At 36.6% G+C, this 27288-nt stretch overlaps 1 protein-coding gene across 1 annotated transcript in view; it reads right to left on the bottom strand.

Annotated features, from left to right (window-relative positions):
- Positions 1–27288, bottom strand: part of LOC132546534 (pleckstrin homology domain-containing family G member 7-like) — an 89688-nt gene that overhangs the window by 36959 nt on the left and 25441 nt on the right. The window contains exon 4 of the mRNA XM_060210254.1: positions 11041–11160. Coding sequence (XP_060066237.1) covers positions 11041–11160 — 120 coding nt within the window. The remainder of the gene's footprint in view (positions 1–11040; positions 11161–27288) is intronic.

Raw genomic sequence — 27288 nt, 5'->3', positions numbered from 1 at the left:
AATCTTTTACTTCCGTCCGGAAACCTGGCGCTACTGAACACGTGATCCTACGTCATTATACCAGGTCAATATCATACTATAGAACACGTGATTCTATGTCGGTATACCTGGTCAATCTCACACTATAGAACACGTGATCCTATGTCGGTATACCTGGTCAATATCATACTATAGAACACGTGATCCTATGTCGGTATACCTGGTCAATATCACACTATAGAACACGTGGTCCTATGTCGGTATACCTGGTCAATATCACACTATAAAACACGTGATCGTGTGTCGGTATACCTGGTCAATCTCACGCTATAGAACACGTGATCCTATGTCAGTATACCTGGTCAATCTCACACTATAGAACACGTGGTCCCAGTCGGTATACCTGGTCAATATCATACTATAGAACACATGATCCTCTGTCGGTATACCTGGTCAATCTCACACTATAAAACACGTGGTACTGTGTCGATATACCTGGTCAATCTCACGCTATAGAACACGTGATCCTATGTCAGTATACCTGGTCAATCTCACACTATAGAACACGTGGTCCTATGTCGGTATACCTGGTCAATCTCACACTATAGAACACGTGATCCTACGTTAGTATACATGGGTAATCTCACACTATAGAACACGTGGTCCTATGTCGGTATACCTGGTCAATCTCACACAATAGAACACGTGGTTCTATGTCGGTATACCTGGTCAATATCACACTATAGAACACGTGGTCCTATGTCGGTATACCTGGTCAATTTCACACTATAGAACACGTGGTTCTATGTCGGTATACCTGGTCAATCTCACACTATAAAACACGTGGTCCTATGTCAGTATACCTGGTCAATATCACACTATAAAACACGTGGTCCTATGTCAGTATACCGGGTCAATCTCGCACTATAGAACACGTGTTCCTATGTCGGTATACCTGGTCAATCTCGCACTATAGAACACGTGTTCCTATGTCGGTGTGCTGGTCAATCTGACGGTATAGAAGACATGGTCTTATGTTGGTATTCCTACTAAATTTGACATTATAGAACATGTGATATGGTGCTGACCTTCCCTTTGAATTTGATGTTGTAAATCCTTGTCTCGTCATCGCGATAGACTGTTAGATGAACAAAAGTCATGAAGTAGGATAACAATCATCTCAGTCTTTTATGTTTTTCTATATTTAATTATTTAAAATTGTTCAATGTACTTATCTGCTGAAACAGGATGCTGAATATGACATTTTGTAGAAATATTGCCTAAGTGGACTACAATTTTGATGACGTCGTTGACAGCATGATTCGGTCGATAACTACAACATTGGTATTTCCGTTGCTATGGTAATTCTCTTGAATACATCTCGGAAGTTTCGGATAAATTTGTAAAAATCATAATGCAAAACGACATCCGCTTTTGTAATCATGAAAAACTCTTTAAATGTTAAAATTTAGAACAAAACGACCACCCCGATCCCAATCCCGTCCCCACAAAAAATAAGATAAAAAACCCAACTAAAACACAAGATAACAAGATAGAAAAAAAAAACAAAGAAAAAAAAACAAAAGAAAAACAAAAAACAAAAAAAAAAAGAAAAAACAAAAAAAAAAAAAAAAAAAAAAAAAAAAGGAAAAAAGAACAAAAAAGGCCCGATCTATGTCATTTTAAAAACCTTTACTTTTTGGTTGTTATGCAGTTTTAAGATCATTAAAAGTTACATTAAAATATTATATTTTTATGAAAGAGCCCTTTTTAATGCCTAAAATAATAATGTCTGTTATTCAGAATGAACTTTAGAACATTATGTGAAACGGAATCATTTTCTGTTCATATTAAAAATTATCGGAAATAGCAGCGCCGCGACATGTTGGGTTTTTTCGTTTGAGGTAATTTCGTAAATTTAGCCTTTCCAAAAATCATCACTAGATCAAAAGTTAAATTTGGTCACCGGACCAACATACATCCTTAAAGAAACAAAAATATACAATGTTGATAACATGTTAAAAATAACCATGTCTATTGTTTCTCATGTAAAAAAATTGTCTATGACGAAAATATCTGAATGCATTCTATTTAATTAGAATTAGTTGAAATGAGTGGAATTAATTAATAAATTATAACACTTACCATTGAGACTTTAGAAAATTGATTAAGTAAATGTAGTTGCTTCCCCTGTTTACTTATTGTGCCTCAGGAACACAACACTACTGCTACGATCTACTGTCACAACAGACTGTACGGCAGCAACAAGCCACTGTGCCGAATTTCACAATCGGATTTTCGGTATGAAACACAGAGACATTTCGTCGCTCATCAGCGACAGGTGTTCCGTCTATATCATTAAGGCCGCTGCAGAGAGCAACTTCTATTGGCAACGCTGTGACGTCGGTAACTCGTCAATTAGGAGAGATCGCTGCTATCCACTGAACTAGAGGAAAAAAGTCTGTCTGTAACGTCATCATAGGAAGGACGCTGTGCTTGGAGATTATACCACGTAATCAAATAGAAACGCTAGTAAAATTATCAGGATTCCAATAAATTCTGAATTAAGCGTTCAAGACTTCCTAGATAAAATCAATCGACAGTCTTGGGTTTCTGTCGTGGAGTATTTATTGGGTGTTACGTTGAAAACTTAATTTGGTAATCAAAACGGAACTTTTATTAATAACCATACATGTATATAGTGATCAAATCGATACACACCATCTCTTTGATATTCCAAAGAAAATCATTTAAAAGTCGAGTTTAGAAATATGATTTTACAAAAATAGATGACAAAGGCTATTCAATGTGTAAATTTGACCAATAATTGAGTCGCATGACCTTTACGAAATGGAATTAAATTGATCAGACACGGATGTCCTCTACGGGAGAGAAGTAGAGTTGGTCAGAAACAGATGTCCTCTACAGGACAGAAGAAAGTTGATCAGACACGGATGCCCTCTACGGGACAAAAGTCGAGTTGATCAGGCACGGGTGTCCGCTACAGGACAGAAAAGAGTTTATCAGACCCAGATGTCCTCTACGGGACAAAAATCGAGTTGATCGGACACGGATGTCCGCTACAGGACAGAAGACGAGTTGATCAGAAACGGATGTCCTTTATGGGAGAGAAATATAGTTGATCAGAAACGGCTGTCCTTTATGGGACAGAAGTAGAGTTTGTCAGAAACAGATGTCCTCTACGGGAGAGAAATAGAGTTTATCAGACCCGAATGTCCTCTACGGGACAGAGGTATAGCTGGTCAGACACTGATGTCTTCTTTGGGACAGAAGTAGAGTTTATCAGACCCGAATGTCCTCAACGGGACCGAAGTATAGTTTATCAGACCCGAATGTCCTCTACGGGACAGAAGTAGAGTTGGTCAGACACGGATGTCCGCTACGGGACAGAAGTAGAGTTGGTCAGACACGGATGTCCTCTACGCGACAGAAGTATAGTTGGTCCTCTACGGGACAGAATTCGGTTTGATCAGCTGTCCATTACCCAGAGGAAGGTTACTTGACCAGGACATGTAGAGATCTGCAATCACTTCCCTTCGACTCGTATTTTTAGTTTTTGAAATATGTAATCAATTCATCCTCCACAGTGTCTTTTGTAGAGATTTGTGATCACTTTTTGTTTTTGTTTTTTTTTTTGTTTTAAGCTTTGTTTTTTTTAGGTTTCTGACCAATTCACTCTTTTTATATCACTTCCTTCTTCTGCTGTTTAAAGCCAGTTAAGATCTGTGATTACATTCCATTCAATTTTTTTCCGCAGTTTTGCTTTCGGATGTCGAGATCTGAGTTATTTTCTTTCTATTTGTTTTCGTATTTGATGAGATCACTTCCCCTTCCGGTATGTCATGTCCAATCAGATCCCAGATGATTCAAATTTGTACCGGTCCATTTTTGCTGATCTGTGATCACCTTCCCTAGTCTTGATCGATGTTTTGCTGAAATATTTTATCAATATCCCTTCTGCGATTTCATGATTCATCACGTAGGTGATTACCAGGCATGGTGTAATTAAGATTTAATGCTATTTAATTGCAATGTTGATCACTTCACATTTTATTATATCGTATTTTTTAACGTGTAACGATCTTCACTTGGACTTCCCTATATTTGTTGAGATTTGTGACGTGTCTTTACCGTCTGATGAGTGTAGTGATCTGACTGTGTGTATCTTATATGTTTTACGGGGGCAGATAACAAAGATAAATCAAAGTTTAAATAATTACATTAAATGTATTTACATGCCTATCTTCCTTGAAGTACCATGGTTAGATTTTTATTCCAGTAATTATATCTATAAAGACATAGTTCTATGAGATTTAACTAGACTTCCATATATATACAAAATTTACAATATTTTCACTATAGCTACTACTGTTTCTGATCTCCAATGCATTAGATAATGTCACCATGACACGCAAAATGAATAAATATGTTATGGAAATATTTCGTTCTAGTTAATTGATAATTATAGACATGAATATTTTGTTTTTTATACGCGTTTTGTTTGAAGGAATATTTTCATTTCAAGGAACTTTGATACATATTAACAAACATTGAGAAATCAGCACAATCAACCTTCATCAAATAAGACTAAAAGACAAAATATATAAGCTATAACAAGTCAACATCATGATCGGTACAGTATTAAAAAAATATCATTCATAAATCATGAGCACCAAATGTACCTTGCCTACGAAGCCTACTTTTTATCTACAAAAACTTGAAAAAGTGTCATGGCGGTGGGTGTAAAAAACCTGAAAAAGTGTCATATCGGCGGGTATGCGCGTGTAACGAACAGTCAAATTTTGTGACGTCTAATGAGGTAAAATGATGTTATATATTAAGACGATCTTGCCACAACGACAAGGATTAAAGCAAAATTGATGTTCTGTTTGTAAGTTTTGTTTGTTTATAAGTGCTGTTAGTTAATAATTCAAACCAAGCCCCCAGACTAGCTTCTTATCATGGCGCCAACTCGCACGCACAGTGTTCTGTACGTTTACGTCATGTCGAGAAGGATTCATAAGCCGCCATACAGTAAATACACTGTAAATCAAGTCACGCAGTTACAATAAACTTTGAAGATACAAGAAACCATTTTGTTTGCTTACTTTCGGCAGAGACGTATCTCTGCTTACGGTTAATATGGTTGTTTTCTAGGAATATTCACAGCAGGCGATAAAAATCACGTCAGCTCGATCTTCTTCAACAGCACAGGTCGGGGATGTCCGTAAAATATATTGTTCAAAATTTATCAATAGTTCAACCACACTGTGCTTCTTTTTTAAATATATAGTTATCGTACTGTTATTAAAAAAAATAAACTTATTGTTGATGCTTTTAAAATAGCGATTTAAAAGATCGCGGCATTATTTACGCAGAAAGTTGCCGCTGGAGGGCTCTAACTCTTTTCGATATATCAGCCAATTAGAAGGCCAGGATCGGTAAATTTTGTCTGAAAGGCCGACGCAATAGGCTGTACGCACTGAGTACGTTTAGCCTAAAAACCCAAACACACTGTTATCACTCCGCGGTGAAATGTGATCCAGAGTTTCTCCAGTACAATGAAAGAGTTGATACAATTACTGATTAAGACATCTATAACATGAGATAAACAAAATAACTTATTCTACCATCATTAATTAATTCGAAATTTTGATTATAATATTTTTTACTCTAAAATTACATATTACTTTAAATCAAACACCAGTTGCAGTATTCTTTTTCTCCCGAAGATCAATAATAATGTTAGATATGTAATGATAGCCGCAAGCATGAGTGTGTACTATATGTACCATTATGTACGTGCATAATTCATGTAAGTACATATTTGTTATGTAAATCAAAGTTAATTGATTCTGTCTGTTTGAAGGATGACAGATATGTATATAATACATGTTTAGAATCACCGTAGAGCAAAAATTAGAACCGATTTTCGCAAATTTCGCACAAATCTCTTAAAAAATCGCCCAATGTTGCATCATAACTTCCAGACAATGTACCGGGTCCATATTAACGAACACAACAATCTGCTAAGCAATAAGTATATACATTTCTAAATTTCACATCATGTTCCTGTATTTCACAAAAAAATGTATATTATACAAGTCTACAGATATGGCCGGTCAATTACCCGTATGTAGATAATTTGTCTAAAGGAGATTGTACTTGGCATTCATGAATCGTAATTACCCGATATCTCCATAAGCCCAAGTAACACCACGCGTCTTTGCTTAGTCCAAAAGCAATTAAAGACTATAACTGAATCAGTTCGGCAAACGACCTATCCCCTAGGCACATATACAGGGTCTATACATGATAGTGTTCTACACAGAATATATGTTGTACTGGAATAAAACAAAGCATAGTTATCAACTTAATAGTCACTACCGTAGTATACTCACGAAATATGCTACGTGAAAGAATTACGTTATAGACCCGAGAGTCACTACCGTAGTATACTCACGAAACACACCATCTAAAACATTGACATTATAGACCCGACAGTCACTACCGTAGTATGCTCACGAAACACACCACCTAAAACATTGACATTATAGACCCGACAGTCAGTACCGTAGTATACTCACGAAACACACCACCTAAAACATTGACATTATAGACCCGACAGTCAGTACCATAGTATACTCACGAAACACACCACCTAAAACATTGACGTTATAGACCAGAGAGTCACTACCGTAGTATACTCACGAAACACACCATCTAAAACATTGACGTTATAGACCCGAGAGTCACTACCGAAGTATACTCAAGAAACACACCATCTAAAACATTGACGTTATAGACCCGAGAGTCACTACCGTAGTATACTCACGAAACACACCACCTAAAACATTGACATTATAGACCCGACAGTCAGTACCGTAGTATACTCACGAAACACACCACCTAAAACATTGACGTTATAGACCCGAGAGTCACTACCGTAGTATACTCACGAAACACACCATCTAAAACATTGACGTTATAGACCCGAGAGTCACTACCGTAGTATACTCACGAAACACACTACCTTAACAATACCGTAGTATACATGTACTCTCGCTAATTCATTCATTCATTCATTTAATCTTTATTCCTCAAAGATGAGAGTATACTATCCCGAAAATTTAATAACCTTCCTAATTGTCAATGTTGAGTTATTTTTAGAAATTGCGTCAAGTGCCGGTGTATCCTCGGGACCGTGCCGTTATCCGAATGAATTAAGACGTGGGATGACGGTTATTGCAAACCTCGGTTACTCGACGTGTTGTTACACGTTAGTCGTGAATTCACTGATTCACAATTGACTTTAGCCCAAGTTATATTATAATTGATTTATTTTTTAATGTTTTTAGTTAATTGGCACGCACCATTTTAATGGGCGGATTTTACAGCGGATGTTACAAAAATGATGTAACATCTATCTGCCAATGTTTTGCGTTTAAGGTTAAACAGTTATAGAACTGGTACTGGATCGATATGTACTGCTGTAGACGACAGTATAACGACAGGATTTATATAAAAGGTGATATTGATGAAACTGCTGTCATGACATCTGACTACTGTTCTATAATAATAAGTTATTCTATGACGTCATAGGTATAAGGCTATGATAATAGAGTAAGATTGCCTAGTTTCCTTATTTATTTAATTATGTAATGTATTTCGCCCACTTTTTTTTTTATGTTTTACACTTTTTTTTACATTTATTACAACCAAAATGAAATTCTGACGATATCTGCTATTAAGGTCAAGCTCTCAACACCCTTTTTATACATGTTACAGATTCCAGCCTCTAGATACAAAGATTTGATGTAATCAGGTCAATAAGTGATCCGAAGATGGAAACGTACAATAAACAGTTTTTGAAATGATATCTTACATATGGTCAAGATACAGAGTTAGTTACAAAACATATTTTGTATTAAATAGGTTGATGTCAGTGGTGTACAGACTTGTATTTGGGTTGATGTCAATGGTGTACAGACTTGTATTAAGGTGGATGTCAGTGGTGTACAGACTTGTATTAAGGTGGATGTCAGTGGTGTACAGACTTGTATTAAGGTGGATGTCAGTGGTGTACAGACTTGTATTAAGGTGGATGTCAGTGGTGTACAGACTTGTATTAAGGTGGATGTCAGTGGTGTACAGACTTGTATTAAGGTGGATGTCAGTGGTATACAGACTTGTATTAAGGTGGATGTCAGTGGTGTACAGACTTGTATTAAGGTGGATGTCAGTGGTGTACAGAATGTATTTGGGTTGATGTCAATGGTGTACAGACTTGTATTAAGGTTGATGTCAGTGGTGTACAGACTTGTATTAAGCTTAATGTCAGTGGTGTACAGACTTGTATTTGGGTTGATGTCAGTGGTGTACAGACTTGTATTAAGGTTGATGTCAGTGGTGTACAGACTTGTATTTGGGTTTATGTCAGTGGTGTACAGACTTGTATTTGGGTTGATGTCAGTGTTGTACAGACTTGTATTTGGGTTGATGTCAGTGGTGTACAGACTTGTATTAAGGTTGATGTCAGTGGTGTACAGACTTGTATTAAGGTTGATGTCAGTGGTGTACAGACTTGTATTAAGCTTAATGTTAGTGGTGTACAGACTTGTATTTGGGTTGATGTCAGTGGTGTACAGACTTGTATTAAGGTTGATGTCAGTGGTGTACAGACTTGTATTAAGGTGGATGTCAGTGGTGTACAGACTTGTATTAAGGTGGATGTCAGTGGTGTACAGAATGTATTTGGGTTGATGTCAATGGTGTACAGACTTGTATTAAGGTTGATGTCAGTGGTGTACAGACTTGTATTAAGCTTAATGTCAGTGGTGTACAGACTTGTATTTGGGTTGATGTCAGTGGTGTACAGACTTGTATTAAGGTTGATGTCAGTGGTGTACAGACTTGTATTAAGGTAGATGTCAGTGGTGTACAGACTTGTATTAAGCTTAATGTTAGTGGTGTACAGACTTGTATTTGGGTTGATGTCAGTGGTGTACAGACTTGTATTAAGGTTGATGTCAGTGGTGTACAGACTTGTATTTGGGTTGATGTCAGTGGTGTACAGACTTGTATTAAGGTTGATGTCAGTGGTGTACAGAATGTATTTGGGTTGATGTCAGTGGTGTACAGACTTGTATTAAGGTTGATGTCAATGGTGTACAGACTTGTATTAAGCTTCATGTCAATGGTGTACAGACTTGTATTTGGGTTGATGTCCGTGGTGTACAGACTTGTATTAAGGTTAATGTCAATGGTGTACATACTTGTATTTGGGTTGATGTCAGTGGTGTACAGACTTGTATTTGGGTTGATGTCAGTGGTGTACAGACTTGTATTAAGGTTAATGTCAGTGGTGTACAGACTTGTATTTGGGTTGATGTCAGTGGTGTACAGACTTGTATTAAGGTTAATGTCAATGGTGTACAGACTTGTATTTGGGTTGATGTCAGTGTTGTACAGACTTGTATTTGGGTTGATGTCAGTGGTGTACAGACTTGTATTTGGGTTGATGTCAATGGTGTACAGACTTGTATTTGGGTTGATGTCAGTGGTGTACAGACTTGTATTTGGGTTGATGTCAGTGGTGTACAGACTTGTATTTGGGTTTATGTCAGTGGTGTACAGACTTGTATTTGGGTTGATGTCAGTGGTGTACAGACTTGTATTTGGGTTGATGTCAATGGTGTATAGACTTGTATTTGGGTTGATGTCAATGGTGTATAGACTTGTATTTGGGTTGATGTCAATGGTGTATAGACTTGTATTTGGGTTGATGTCAGTGGTGTACAGACTTGTATTTGGGTTGATGTCAGTGGTGTACAGACTTGTATTTGGGTTGATGTCAGTGGTGTACAGACTTGTATTTGGGTTGATGTCAGTGGTGTACAGACTTGTATTTGGGTTGATGTCAGTGGTGTACAGACTTGTATTTGGGTTGATGTCAGTGGTGTACAGACTTGTATTTGGGTTGATGTCAGTGGTGTACAGACTTGTATTAAGGTTGATGTCAATGGTGTATAGACTTGTATTAATGTTGATGTCAGTGGTGTACAGACTTGTATTTGTTGGTTGATGACTTGTATTTGGGTTGATGTCAGTGGTGTACAGACTTGTATTTGGGTTGATGTCAATGGTGTACAGACGTGTTTTAAGGTTGATGTCAGTGGTGTACAGACTGTATTTGGGTTGATGTCAGTGGTGTACAGACTTGTATTTGGGTTGATGTCAATGGTGTACAGACTTGTATTTGGGTTGATGTCAGTGGTGTACAGACTTGTATTTGGGTTGATGTCAGTGGTGTACAGACTTGTATTTGGGTTGATGTCAGTGTTGTACAGACTTGTATTTGGGTTGATGTCAATGGTGTACAGACTTGTATTTGGGTTGATGTCAGTGGTGTACAGACTTGCATTTGGGTTGACGTCAGTGGTGTACAGACTTGTATTTGGGTTGATGTCAGTGGTGTACAGACTTGTATTTGGGTTGATGTCAGTGGTGTACAGACTTGTATTAAGGTTGAAGTCAGTGGTGTACAGACTTGTATTTGGGTTGATGTCAGTGGTGTACAGACTTGTATTTGGGTTGATGTCAGTGGTGTACAGACTTGTATTTGGGTTGATGTCAGTGGTGTACAGACTTGTATTTGGGTTGATGTCAGTGGTGTACAGACTTGTATTTGGGTTGACGTCAGTGGTGTACAGACTTGTATTAAGGTTGATGTCAGTGGTGTACAGACTTGTATTTGGGTTGATGTCAGTGGTGTACAGACTTGTATTTGGGTTGATGTCAGTGGTGTACAGACTTTTTTTTTGTTGATGTCAGTGATGACACATTGTAAGTTTGGTGTACTCCCTGTACACGATGTTAGTCCATGCTATATGTGTATATTGTATTAGATAACCATTTATATATGTAATTATATATATGGTCTTTCCGAATCCTCACTCCATTTACAATCACGTGATTTGATATGTGAACCTTGCGATAGGTAGATGTGGTATAAGTTTACATAGATATAAGGTTACTTACCTTTGACGTGTCAACAATAGCTAGGCGGCGACCTCTTCGTGGCATCAACGGTGATGTTTCACCCTCGCTATCTGATGACGGGCTCGTCAAACTCATGGAACTGTTCCTCCGGGACCGTCCCTGGAAAGCAAAGCCAGATTCACAGCATAAGCTAACAGATCAGACGGCGAAAAACCTGCTTCAAACGTTCAAATTTTGTCTACAGCCGAGTTGTTTACGACACAAAGAAAACACAATTCCTTCACACATCTATGTGTATGTCATCTATTACTGTTCTTTCGAAAAATAGAGTAACTGATATTTCAGTTTCATCTAATGTCAACTGTTAATAGTAGGATGTTTTTGTATAATGTGCCAACAAAACTTGTGCAGTATTGATTATCAGAACAACTGGAGATTGTCCAATTTTATTGGCGTTCAGTCGGTATGGAGCTACATCTCAGGGCAATGTAACATCCCTCCTACATGTCAAACATTCTTATAGAGATGTATACTGCACAAACGTTTTACGTGTAAAGGAATTACTGCTTGGTATTTCATTGTTATTAAATAATTATAATCTAATATACATCTACATCATTACTACATCACTACAACACCCTTACATCATTACTACATCACTACAACAACATTACATCATTACTACATCACTACAACAAACCTACATCATTACTACATCACTACAACAACCCTACATCATTACTACATCTCTACCTCACTATAACAACCCTACATCATTACTACATCACTACAACAAAATTACATCATTACTACATCACTACAACAAAATTACATCATTACTACATCACTACAACAACATTACATCATTACTACATCACTACAACAACCCTACATCATTACTACATCTCTACCTCACTATAACAACCCTACATCATTACTACATCACTACAACAACCCTACATCATTACTACATCACTACAACAACCCTACATCATTACTACATCACTACAACAACCCTACATCATTACTATATCACTACCTCACTATAACAACCCTACCCTACATCATTACTACATCACTACAACAACCCTACATCATTACTATATCACTACCTCACTATAACAACCCTACATCATTACTACATCTCTACCTTACTACAACAACCCTACATCATTACTACCTCACTACAACAACATTACATCATTACTACATCACTACAACAACCCTACATCATTACTACATCACTACCTAACTACAACATCCCTACATTATTACTATATCACTACAACACCCCTACATCATTACTACATCACTACAACAACCCTACATCATTACTACATCTCTACCTCACTACAACACCCCTACATCATTACTACCTCACTACAACACCCCTACATCATTACTACATCACTACAACAACCCTACATCATTACTACATCACTACAACAACCCTACATCATTACTACATCACTACAACAACCCTACATCATTACTACATCACTACAACAACCCTACATCATTACTACATCACTACCTCACTGCAACAACCCTACATCATTACTACATCACTACCTCACTACAACACCCCTACATCATTACTACATCACTACAACAACCCTACATCATTACTACATCACTACAACAACCCTACATCATTACTACCTCACTACCTCACTACAACAACCCTACATCATTACTACATCACTACAACAACCCTACATCATTACTACATCACTACCTCACTACAACAACCCTACATCATTACTACATCTCTACGTCACTACAACAACCCTTCATCATTACTACATCTCTACCTCACTACAACAACATTACATCATTACTACATCACTACAACAACCCTACATCATTACTACATCACTACCTCACTACAACAACCCTACATCATTACTACATCACTACCTCACTACAACAACCCTACATCATTACTACATCACTACAACAACCCTACATCATTACTACATCACTACAACAACCCTACATCATTACTACATCACTACCTCACTACAACAACCCTACATTATTACAACCTCACTACAACAACCCTACATCATTACTACATCTTTAGCTCACTACAACAACCCTACATTATTGCTACATTTTTACCTCACTACAACAACCCTACATCATACCTCACTACAACAACCCTACATCACTACTACATCTCTACCTCACAACAATCCTACATCATTACTATATCACTACCTCACTATAACAACCCTACATCATTACTACATCTTTAGCTCACTACAACAACCCTACATCATTACTACATCTTTATCTCACTACAACCACTCTACATCATTACTACTTCACTACAACAACTCTACATCATTACTATATCACTACAACAACCCTACATCATTACTACATCACTACCTCACTACAACAACCCTACATCATTACTACATCTTTACCTCACTACAACAACCCTACATCATACCTCACTACAACAACCCTACATCATTACTACATCATTACTACATCACTACAACAACCCTACATCATTACTACATCACTACAACAACCCTACATCATTACTACATCTTTACATCACTACAACAACTCTACATCATTACTACATCATTACTACGTCACTACAACAACCCTACATTATTACTACATCACTACAACAACCCTACATCATTACTACATCACTACAACAACCCTACATCATTACTACATCGCTACAACAACCCTACATCATTACTACATCGCTACAACAACCCTACATCATTACTACATCACTACAGCAACCCTACATCATTACTACATCACTACAACAACCCTACATCATTACTACATCTCTACCTCACAACAACCCTACATCATTACTACATCTCTACCTCACAACAACCCTACATCATTACTACATCACTATCTCACTACAACAACCTTACATCATTACTACATCTTTACCTCACTACAACCCTACATCATTACAACCTCACTACAACAATCCTACATCATTACTACATCACTACCTTACTACAACAACCCTACATCATTACTACATCTTTACATCGATACAACAACCCTACATCATTACTACATCACTGCCTTACTAAAACAATCCTACATCATTACTACATCACTACAACAACCATACATCATTACAACCTCACTATAACAATCCTACATCATTACTACATCTCTACCTCACAACAACCCTACATCATTACTACATCTTTACATCACTATAACAATCCTACATCATTACTACATCTCTACATCACTACAACAACCCTACATCATTACTACATCACTACCTCACTACAACAACCCTACATCATTACTACATCTTTACCTCACTACAACAACCCTACATCATTACTACATCACTACCTCACTACAACAACCCTACATCATTACTACATCTTTACCTCACTACAACAACCCTACATCATTACTACATCACTACCTTACTACAACAACCCTACATCATTACTACATCACTACCTTACTACAACAATCCTACATCATTACTACATCACTACCTTACTACAACAACCCTACATCATTACTACATCACTACCTTACTACAACAATCCTACATCATTACTACATCACTACCTTACTACAACAACCCTACATCATTACTACATCTTTACCTCACTACAACAACCCTACATCATTACTACATCTTTACCTCACTACAACAACCCTACATCATTACTACATCTTTACATCACTACAACAACCCTACATTATTACTACATCTCTACCTCACTACAGCAACCCTACATTATTGCTACATCTCTACATCACTACAACAACCCTACATCATTACTACATCACTACCTCACTACAACAACCCTACATCATTACTACATCTTTACCTCACTACAACAACCCTACATCATACCTCACTACAACAACCCTACATCATTACTACATCATTACTACATCACTACAACAACCCTACATCATTACTACATCTTTACCTCACTACAACAACCCTACATCATTACTACATCTTTACCTCACTACAACAACCCTACATCATTACTACATCTTTACATCACTACAACAACCCTACATTATTACTACATCTCTACCTCACTACAGCAACCCTACATTATTGCTACATCTCTACATCACTACAACAACCCTACATCATTACTACATCTCTACATCACTACAACAACCCTACATTATTACAACCTCACTACAACAACCATACATCATTACAACCTCACTACAACAATCCTACATCATTACTACATCTCTACATCACTACAACAACCCTACATCATTACTACATCACTATCTCACTACAGCAACCCTACATCATTACTACATCTCTACCAAATTCCTTAACTACAAGTTCTGTTTTGTAAACAACATTCCAGTAACACACAAAAATATCGTCATAGTGTTCGATTTTCGGTACAGTAAAAAAAATGACGACTTGGTTGCATAGAATAATAAATATTTGTTTATCTCAAAGGTTCTATTTCCCTAGGGCGTAAGTAGGACACATTTAGATATATGGGCCTTATGCAAGTACACACATTAGATCGACGACTGATAAAGAGTTGTTATGAAAATAGTCATACATTTTGGAAACAAACCAAAAGAGCCTAGTATAATAACAATGGAACACTTAAATAGCTAAGATATCAATGTTGTGATATTGAACCGCCAGATATTGCCTTTACCGTTAACAAATGCAGCATAGCATAAAGATCATATCGAACTGGAGAACCCGGATGAAGAGATATCGGCACGTGAGGAGAAAAACAAATTAAACAGCGAGGCACTGCTCATGACGTACGAGAAAAATGTATACCAACAGAGGCAAAAGTGTGGTCACACAATTTATTACATTTTTACTATTTTCATCAATTTGATGTAAGCTGACATCATTGAAGAGGTAAATAGAAGGAATCAACAGGCCCTCCGTAAAGTAACCCCGTGTACATATCTGGTTTTCTGTATGTTGGTGTATGAAAACAGTTTTGCAAGCGAGTTTTACAAAATAACGACATAAAATGGACCGGAACAACATTAGAAAGTCTATTCAAAATGGCGTCGTCTTGTTGAAACGAATTAAACTGCATGATACGGCTGTTTCTTTCTTCTTCCAAGTCCCCATAGTGTTGGTAAGGACCTAAATGCTGAAGTACAGAAAGCGACTGAGGAAAACCCAAAGTGATAAAAAATGTCGAATTCAATAATGGGAGGTGCATTAGTCTCATAATTAAGAAAGGTTTTTAACTTTCACAAATTTAGACAAGATCGGTAGAGCCAAACATCAAACATATCCAACAAACTGTTGAAATATTCATACACAGACAGACATGTTAAACAGAAATTCGTTCATTTCACGCTTTCACCCTCTGTATAATTCCTTTTGGTGTATGCCATACAATTTAACTTTTCACTAATTGTGCCTCCGTTCACCTCACTTTCCTTTTCAAAGACAGCGCACATGATGAGAAAATGTTCCAGGAGTTTGGTATGGGGTAAAATAGTGTTGAGAATAGAGCAATACAAGATTGGTCACAAGGTCGATCATGTGACGACCAAATTTAGCTTTAATGGCTTGGAAGTGCCACAATAACTAATCTATGATATAATGTATGAATTTCACTATTTTCTTAATATTCTATAGCAGACAAGTATAGTTTCCTCTGAAGAAGGATATTATTGAGTTACCACCAGACTTTAGAGACAGCCAGACGATACCAGACGTGAGAATACTGTAATTCGCCGTTTTAATTCTGTATCCATTTCCGAGAGGGAGTCAGTCAAACGCTTATAGATTATTTACATGGGACAATTTCCAATGTCCAACGTGCTGATCGGGGTAATGTGATTGCGGTCAAACTCGGTCGTCGCGAAATTCATTTAAACAGAAACAAAGGATCGCGAACAAAAGTATCTGTGGTTGATTATTCCAGTTGACATTCAAAGTATTAGGCAACACAAACTGAAATCGATAAAATAGCGAAACCATTTAGCAGTTTGCGGGGAACCCATCTCTACTTCTTAGTTAAATGAAGCTATTAGGGCTAATTGATAAGTTGTGAGCCTCAAGTAAGGATTTGACTTTTGGCGGACATATTGCATTATTTTTCGACATAATTCCAATCAGTATCTATATACATTTGCTAGCGTTGTTTAAGGGCATCAATGCCACTTTTAAAGAAGTTTTTTTGATCGCTCAAAGAGTAATCCAGTGCATGTATGACGTCATCATCTAACCGAAAGAGGGTACCGGAAATGGCCTTTTTTGGAAATAGATGAAAGTCTGATGGAGAGAGACCAGGCGAATGAGGCGGATTCTCAATCAATTCAAAGCCACAATCGCTAATGACAGCCATGACAATGACAGACTTGTGAACAGAGGCATTTTCCAGGTGGAACAGAACACCTTTACAGAGTTTTCAGCGTTGCTTGATTGTAATATTTTCTCTTAACTGCCTAAGAAGTGATGCGTAATATGTGCCATTGATTGTTTGTCCCTTTCGCAGGGACAAACAATCCTTTCTTTGGCGTGGGTGAACCAGGGTGCTTCCATTGTTTAGACTGCTGTGTGGCCTCTGAGAGGACATGATGGACCCATGTTTTATCCATAGTCACAATCCTCTGTAGAAAGTTAGCAGGATATGCCTCTAAAAGAATCAGATTAGCACATAACAAAATCCGCCCTGTGTGCTTCTGATCAGCTGTCAGAAGTGTTGGTACCCCACAGACTGGGAGTTTTCTCATTGCGAGATCTTCCGAAAGAATAGAATGTACTTTTTTCTATGAAATCCCAGTTGTACTAGTTATATATCTCTCTGTAACCTGCCTGTCAGCTATAACAATATCATGGACTTTATTGGCCATTTCTAGGGTTGCAATGGTGACAGGCCTTCCAGGACGGGCGTCATCCCCAAGGCTCTTCCTGCCACGCTTAAACCCACAACTCACCTTTTTACTGCAGCATATGGAGGGGCATCACTCCTTAGTGTTGCTACCGTATCAGTATGGATATATTTATGTGTTAAACATTTCTTATGCGGATATTGAATTACTGTTCTTGTAGCGATTTTTGTCAATTTCTCAAAAGTCACTTGCCTTATTTATTTTAGAGTGCTACCTCTTCGACATAACCTGACCTAATGACACCAGTCTTCGGGTACACAGCGTTAAATTGACAGGGAATAGTAGAACTGAAAAAGAACATATCTTCTTAACTTCTTCAATACAAGGCTCACAACTTATCAATCAGCCCTCGTTTCATTTGGTTAAGAGACAGCTTCAAGCAACGCAATGGTGCAAGGACACCAGGCAAAATTCATACTTAATTTACATAGGTCAAACTTGTCTGAAACCCCGCCTATTCTATAAACAGGCCACCTCTATATAAAGGCCACCTCTATATGAAGACTGTCTCTATATAAAGACAGGTTTGACTGAAGAAATATTTACAAAAAAACAACGCTGTCAAAACAGCCTGCCCTATAGAAATAAACCAACTCGCTTCTATCGTGTGTTCGATATGCGAGCTTTTTACCTACTTCCATGATACATTACATTGACTTTTTACAATTTCAATTGTAACTTTATTTCCTTTTGAATAGACAAACGATGTACTGTATGCAGGTGTCTGAACACACATGTGGATGCTATCTATTTTTATCAGTGTTTTCATAATTAGTGAATCCAGTGACTTGAAATATTATACTTTTTGTTAACCAACTGATCACTAGAAATTTTGACGAACAAGTAATTTATACAAAACAAACCGACAACCGTCAAATTAACGAAAGAGCACCTGCCATCACTTTCTTTACAAATGGAGAAACATGTAGTACATTGGAACAAATATACAATACATAAACCTATATTGACGTTAAGTTATATCATTTACCGTCCTAATTGTATATCAGTGTTATCACATAAAACACATACCCTATGTTAGTAAGCAAAAGATCAATACAACAAAACTCGTACCACACTAATCACCTTTCCAGACGTACTTTGCCATCTTACAATCACATAAAACACTTACAACAAACATACACTATACTAACAGTCAAATAAACACAACAAGACCCCCTATAAAGGTTAATATAAGACTTTGGAGTGATCATAGACATAGGCGTTAACCTAAGCTTTACACGAACTTCTTCCTGCGATGTGCTTAGTGAGAGTTAGGCTAAGACTTTAGTTAGGCCAAGGGGTCGTCATCAAAATTTATTTTAAGAAGTGGTCCGGTAGTATAGATGGCCCATCTCTAGCCCATCTCTGTATCCCATTCTCTCCCATCACTTCATACATTTCCTTGATTACTTACTTTCCTATCTTTCCTCGTCCGCTGAAGGACGGAAGGCAGTGATAAGCAATTAAATAAATAAATCAGAACATAACTGGTGTATATTGTATGTATATGGAGAAAAAAAGGAATCTCATAATTTTGAGAAAACTGTAATTGCGGTCCGTGTTAGTATTTGGCATCTCATAGGTAAGTAAATTGTAAACAAAATCATATGTACATGTCTATCATACGGAATGCACAATGACGTCAATCCGTCAATATAATATCTATATACATACATGTACAATGTATAACATAATTTCGGACCGTAGTAGTACCACGGTGTATAACTTTAGAAATCCTGTACGAAGTAACACATATTCCTGGTTACAATGTTATCCCTGGGTCTGTTTGGTTTCAAATTAAACTCACTTGTGTATTAATATATGTGGTTATCCCTGTGCAAACGTCGTTACCCGTTTTTTATAGTGTCCTATTTATACAAGTTTACGGAAAAATTTTGATCCAAAGTTTCCTCCCTTTGAATGATGCGTTCATTTTTGTTCGGAAATCCTCATTTTACGTAAGACCTTAATTCAATTATGAAAAAAAGACTTTATTAAGCCGAGAAACAGGTTTTGATTTTAATAGCAATAATTATTGTAGGTAAAATATATGCATGATTCCATGATAGTAACTGTGCTCCATACGTAAATATAGATTGAGAGAAGACTTAAAGCTGTAATTAAGTGTCTCATCCCTTGTCTTAGGTTGACAATAAATACGTTAAAAACTACCACTGCCTGAAAATTTCTGGCAAATTTTATAAGGTTTGATAACGACTTCGTAATGTTATCGTCAAAAAATATCTTCACTCAAAATATCTATCTGCAATTCGACGTTTCATATGATAGCTGTTCTCGATCTCGCCATGACGGCTGTTACCAGTCGTTTAATTTTTGATGCCACAACCAATTGGATCCATTCAAATTTTGATGCGGTTTTCAACCTTTTTGATTTTGGATTATGGATGATAATACTATATTATTTTCCATTTTCATTCGGGATACATGTTAAGTATCATAATATGACTCCCGGAACCACGTAACAAAGCAATGTCATTCAAAAGTGGCTGCCTTCAAATGTCATCTGTACAATGGCATTTTTAAAGTTATACCAAAAAGTAAAATAAAGAAATGCAAGGTGTATAAACGATCTAAAACACAATAGGATTATCAATGCAGGGACATGTGGTAGATATTACACACTAACTTAGCAAATGGTTTGTACCCAACGTAGGTCAAGGTCGTAAACACAAAACATTCGGTCTAGGTAAAGTCGGAAGAGGATATGATGATTAAATTGATGCTCTCAGTTTCCCTATTGTGAATTTTCCATTTCTGGATAGCAATATCCCTACATCTCAATCCTATGGTATTTGCATAACATAGTTGATTCGATACTCATGGGCATGTACCAATTATTACAATTTTCGTGCAAGAAGTCGTCAATTGACTGACAAACTTGTAAAACAAGTTTTTTGGTCGCCATAGTGATTTCATTGAGATTATTTCTCCGTGTAACATGAAGCTAGACGTACTCACTTTGATGCTCGTTAGTTTGCCTGCTGGTTCCGTTGTTGTATATCTTGTTCTCATTTGAGAACATGACATTACTTACTTGGATTGACAAAGGTTTAGGCTACATGGCGGGTGTCGTTGTATAAGACGCTTACTTTTCCGGAAAACCCGGTCTTATTCTCCTCGTACTTTTTCAGAATTTTTCGTGTAAATCTCTCTTTTGTTCTTATTTTGCGCTAGATTTATGGAATTTGACTTTGCCATGTTGGTATTTTCTTGATGTTCTTTGTTATGATAAATTACAGTCGGACGAGGTTATGATAAAATTAAAACACTCTACAGCAGATCGAGGTCGTAAACATCCTTTATCAGGTTAAGGTTGTTAACATCCTATAATATGCCGAAGTTGTAAATACTATACACGCAGCAAAAGTTGTAAACATCTTTCACTCGGCCGAGGTCGTAAATATCCTACGGTTGGTCGAGGTTGTAAAAAGTCAACAGTAGGTCGATGTCGCAAAATCCCCCATAGTCAGCCAAGGTCGTAAATTAACTACAGTCGGTCGAGGTTGTAAACATCCTACAGTAAGTCGATGTTGTGAACATCCTACAGAAGACCGAGGCTGTAAACACCCTACAGCAGGTCGAGGTTGTAAACACCCTACAGTCGGCCGAGGCTGTAAACACCCTACAGTAGGTCGAGATTGTAAACATTCTACAGTAGGTCGAGATTGTAAACACCCTATTGTCAGACAAGGTTGTGTACACCTTTCAGTTGGTCATGGCTGTGAACACCGACGTATGTCCAGTTCAGAGAGCAGGTCCGAAGTACTGGATTGACAGAGCCTCATTCTCACAAGAGACGGTGATAAAAGTCATTGTGTTTTCTTGTGAACATCTTTGAGAGCGAACGTTCAACTCGTAAATTAACCATCATCACACAATGTGTAATAAAACACAATAAGTGACGACGTGTGATAATGAAATATATCATAACACGAGTCAAAAGACATTACAACGACATCAACACAAACAGCGTCTCGTCTGGTGCAAACCCCAGCGTTACAAGGCCCTGTATATATGTGTCGCTTCATCAACTATTCTTCTACACGTTGTAAATGTCAAACGTCCGCAGACAAATTTGTATTCATGCAGCTCTGTTTCTCTCCTGAAGTTTAGTCCCCGTTGGATCAGACGGAATGTCCAAGGAATATCCAATCAAGATACGATTGAATAAGATAACCTAGATTTACAACAAACTGCAAGTAAATTTAAAATTCAAGTGAAGAAGTCGCCTTAGTCATTCTAAATTTTGTTCATTCGTCAGACGTATAGTGTTAAAAAAGTAGCATGTGGGAACATTGCCATTCAAAAGTACAGTTTTACATATCTTTAGTATAACGTCATCAAAAAAATGTCTGGACTATCACTTCTGGTAGAAAACACATAATAATTTTCTGGGGTTATCTTTCAGTAGTCAGTAATACCACATGTATGTCACCTCTTTATTTATGAAATACTTAACGTCCTTTATAAAGACTTGAGGCATATATTTGTTTGGATTTTTCGCCCTGTGAACCGAGTTCTTTCAGGCAGTTGTTTCCTTTTAGTAGCTGGTGACTACCTCAATAAACATGACACGGGAGGTCTGCCGCACGCCACCCAGCTGAAACAAGCAAAGACCGGTCTGTCTACCACAGGCAGGGACGGTCGAACTAAACACCTCTTAATGGTGATTGTCATGGGACCTTCCTCTCAGGTTATAGGTCAACGCTCTAACGGGCAGTGACATCGTGGCTCACGAAGTGCACATGTAGTCATGTTATATATATTGCCTGACTTAGTGTTCGTACGCGTAACGCCAGAAGCGACCACTCTTGAGGGTTTGACATCTACAGGTTTGCTGCCAAAAGATAAATCAGAGAAGGTTTCCACAATTAATTGCACTCTATTTAATGTCAAAGAGCCCACTCTACAATTTAAATTCACTGATAGGCTGACGTCATTTTGCTTGTTCTAGCATTATGCCACACCTTTCAATGTACTACTTGAGTTAAAAGCTATTGAAAACCGGTCTTTTGCAATCAAATACGATTAGGAATACCAAAAGCTGATCTGTAATCTGAGATCCAGCTGAACGTTTTAAAGATCACCACATTCTCGATACTCCAGGGGTTTAGAACACTTCATGGCTAAATTGAGGACACGAGCGATGTAATTTGATTGGTCTAGAGCGGATTCTAAGAGAAAAACATGACCAATTACAGACTGATACACTCCTTTGAAGATTACAAAGGAACAACATCCAACTAACCTGCCCAAAGTGTCGCACAGGGAACCTTCAGTTTTGCAATGAAGTGTTCCAAGGGTACAGAGAGCGCACGTGATTGTAACCCCTAGAATATCGCGGACGGGTTAACCACGGCCGTAACAGTTTACACTTTATTGTTCCACTAAACCTCGTAGCGTTTCTTTATGACTTTTTTTCAGTCTGATAATATAATTTTCACAATTTAGAATTTTATTCCTAATCATTTGCTTAGATTATTTGAGGTCATCTGTGGATAGCCCATTCCATTCTTTATAAACACCAACAACTTGTACCTGTTAACAATAAACAAACCTGTAAGAGTAGTAAATTCAGGAAGATGGTCACCTGTTTAGATCTAAAATGGCCGCAATTCCGATCCCATATTCACAGCCGTTGCTTAATATCTTGTAGACACTGTATTTCCTTTGTACGATAGACCTGACAGAGCAATGAATGTCATTTTAGACATCAATTCATGTAACTGTGAAAGAGCTTTGCTGCTGAAGTTTTCATATTGTCTTATATAGATAACTTCAAAAAATGTTCCAATGCCACGCCCCGTTTTAGATATACAGTTACACACATGGATGGGACTTTAGTAAATTGGATAACACCAAATAAAAAGGACACAACTGAAAAATCGAGGCTATTCCGGCGCTTAACTTTGGTCAATGGACAGTCTGACATCGGTCAACTTACAAGAAACACATTCGTTCACACTCGGATGTGTAGGTTCCATTACTAAATTTGGACAAGCTTACTTGACCAGGTTAGACCATTAAAATTTATGATTAAGAGAAGTATTTAATTCTGCAATGCACAGTTCATTTCTGTAGTTATTATGTACTGATATTATTTTACATATACACGACATGGTATCTGGAACCTTTCGATTTGAATTTTATAAGTTGCTAATGACTCTGATTTATTTTAAACAATTTGAAATCAACATTCAAAGCAATATGGCTTTCTAACTCCAGGCCACTTCCATTACATCTTGGAGTCGAGATATACAGTTTAGGCCCAATACACAATCGTTCAGAAAAACGTTCACTGTGTGTGAGGTAGGCTGGGATGTTAAACATGTCTTCCCAACATATCTGAGACTTTGAGGCGCTTTTTTGAGCCTTGTAGAAAAAAGTGAAATGGTGTATAGATGTCTCCATATTTAAAAAAAATGTAACCTTGTGGTGGACGTTTTCATAATGTTTTACGTATACCTAATGTTATGTGGCACTACATATGGGACTATACGAAAATAATATATCATTGAGTCCCTGATAGAAAGTGTTATGGCTTTAACACAGAAATATGACAGGATTACCATTCTACAAAAAAGGGGTATGAGATAATGTCACCGACACGGTTTTGTTTAAAGAGGAAAATATTCATATTCTCTCTTCCTGTTTTAAGAATTTTTGACACCCAGCTTTTTCCCGTCTGTTTAAATGATTAAACTGAAGTATTTTTTAAAAAGTGTTTATGTTATTTTTAACTCTGTGGTGCTGGTCTACACAACCCAGTCCTTTAAATCGAGAGTAAGATTCATTCTATTTCTAGACTGCATATTTTTTTATCATATATATACTTCTATATGTTTTATGTTAACTTTGACAAACTCTCCGTATTTTGTAATAGTAAACCAGCACACCTTACATAGAAATATTTGAAAAAAAATCGACCAATCACAGACCAGTTAAATGGTTGCATTTTTACGTAATCCAAATGAGGTAGGGAGTGTGTTGGATATTTAGTTCACAGGAAAAAGACAAAAATATACATTATACGCATCATACTAAGTATTCGGGTGATGTTTTTCGTAATGACATCCCGATTTATTAAGATATAACTTGTAAATAGTTGAAGGGATGACGTAAGAAAAACTAGATAGAGTCGATTTCCATTAAAATTTTTTGATTGCCTCCCTTTAAACGCTGATTTTTAAGATATTCACAATACCCACTTACGTAGACCACACAATATCACCTCCACAATATAGATATCTGCAGAAAACTTATCATTCCTATTCGTGTAGCCTGTTGTGTAATTAAAAATCATCAAATTAGACTTTATTCAAAATTAATCAACATACAAATTTTGTATGTGCTATTCCGACTAACAAATCAATATCTATACATAATTCTGACAATATGAAACTTTGTTTATTCTAACAAATTGATTTTAATACATAATTCTGACAATATGAAACTTTGTTTATTCTAACAAATTGATTTTAATACATAATTCTGACAATATGAAACTTTGTTTATTCTAACAAATTGATTTTCATACATACTTCTGACAATGTGAAACTTTGTTTATTCTGACAAATTGATTTTCATACATAATTCTGACAATAGGACACTTTGTTTATTCTAACAAATTGATTTAATACATGATTCTGACAATATGAAACTTTGTTTATTCTAACAAATTGATTTTCATACATACTTCTGACAATGTGAAACTTTGTTTATTCTGACAAATTGATTTTCATACATAATTCTGACAATATGACACTTTGTTTATTCTAACAAATTGATTTAATACATGATTCTGCCAATATGACACTTTGTTTATTCTAACAAATTGATTTTCATACATAATGCTGACAATGTGAAACTTTGTTTATTCTAACAAATTGATTTTCATACATAATTCTGACAATATGAAACTTTGTTTAATCTATTTAAAGCAAACCTATACGTATCTGTCACAGTGTAGACACGTGTATAATTTATATACCTCATCTATTTCTATATAAGATAGTATATATAAGGTAATTTACATTGCACAGGGATATCCTGTTTAATTGGATTCTCGTTTCCATAGGAGATATATTATATACATATTTGGAATATGCACTCGATAGAGAAAGGTGTACGATTTCTAGCTATATGTTCCCTGGGCAAAACTTTTCTACAGTAATATTTCTTAAGAACGTATTATTTATTGGTCCTGTAGAATATTGAAAGTCCCCTCTCATTTTGTTAAGAGATCACAATGATTTCCCCAAAGACTTAAAACCGTGCTCGATAAATTTCACAATTTAACGAAGTCTAGTTCCTTTATCAGATATCTTAAATAAGACGAAACTTCGCATTATCTATCATAATTTTATTATATAAGATATCTTATTTATAAAATTAATTGAAATATATAATATTGTATATATTTTATATAGCATCTGGTGCAATTTCGAAATAAGAAATCATATATATTATATATAATATATCCTATATATTATGTGATGTTTCTGATATCATTAGATATATCTTCCATATTCAATTAAGATATCTGATATAATAGGTAATGTGTCTTAGTTGAAAACAATAAGATGTAGATCGACATTGCTCTTTGGATAAAAGATAAGTTGGCTTTCCATGTATATGTAAGTATGTAGGTAACTACGACTATATAAAGTGCGGACAGTTATAATATACGTGCCTTACAAAACAACATCACATCTTAATCAGCATCGCCTCTATAACCACTTGTAGGTATAAACATTATCACGTGTTTGAAGGTTCGTGTATTGTAGTAATAATGAAGACATGACAACGAATGCTAAATGGGCCTAATACTGTGATGCTTTATGTGTTAGAATCTATCTGTAACCTACTTGTGTTTACATGTATATTGTATATTGTTTGTAGGTATATCACCATAATATCACTACGCGTAAACAATGCCCATGGATTGGTTATATAGTTTATATGATGATAACGCCAACTGTTTGATTGCATTTTCTAAAGATGATTGGTATTGTACTTTTTATACACTGACTCTGAAAGAAATACGTGATAAAACGGTTGAATTAGTCGTCAAGTGGTGCCAATAACGGCCAATTCACGCGCAGTGCGATCCCAGCAGCACGTGATGGTAGTGAATGTTCCAGCTAATGAGGACTCGTCGTACGGACAAATAGCTATGATAGTGATCTCCGCTCATTATCGACTGCTCAGGTCCAAATGGTAGCCGATGTGTATACTTGTGGAAGAAATCTCTTGTTTCCCGTCAATCAGAAAGTGTATGTGTAATCTCGCACGCTCATAGCCACGTGAACAGTGCCAACTGGAACGCTACTTTCTGGCTACGATTCATGTGTCTGATGACCAAAGAAAAGA

This window comes from Ylistrum balloti, unplaced genomic scaffold (genome assembly GCF_031769215.1).
Source record: "Ylistrum balloti isolate Yb309-2 unplaced genomic scaffold, AGI_CSIRO_Ybal_v1 Utg369894, whole genome shotgun sequence".
Taxonomy (NCBI): Eukaryota; Metazoa; Mollusca; class Bivalvia; order Pectinida; family Pectinidae; genus Ylistrum; species Ylistrum balloti.
The sequence above is the reverse complement of the archived record's forward strand: the minus strand, read 5'-3'. Positions and strand labels throughout refer to the sequence as shown.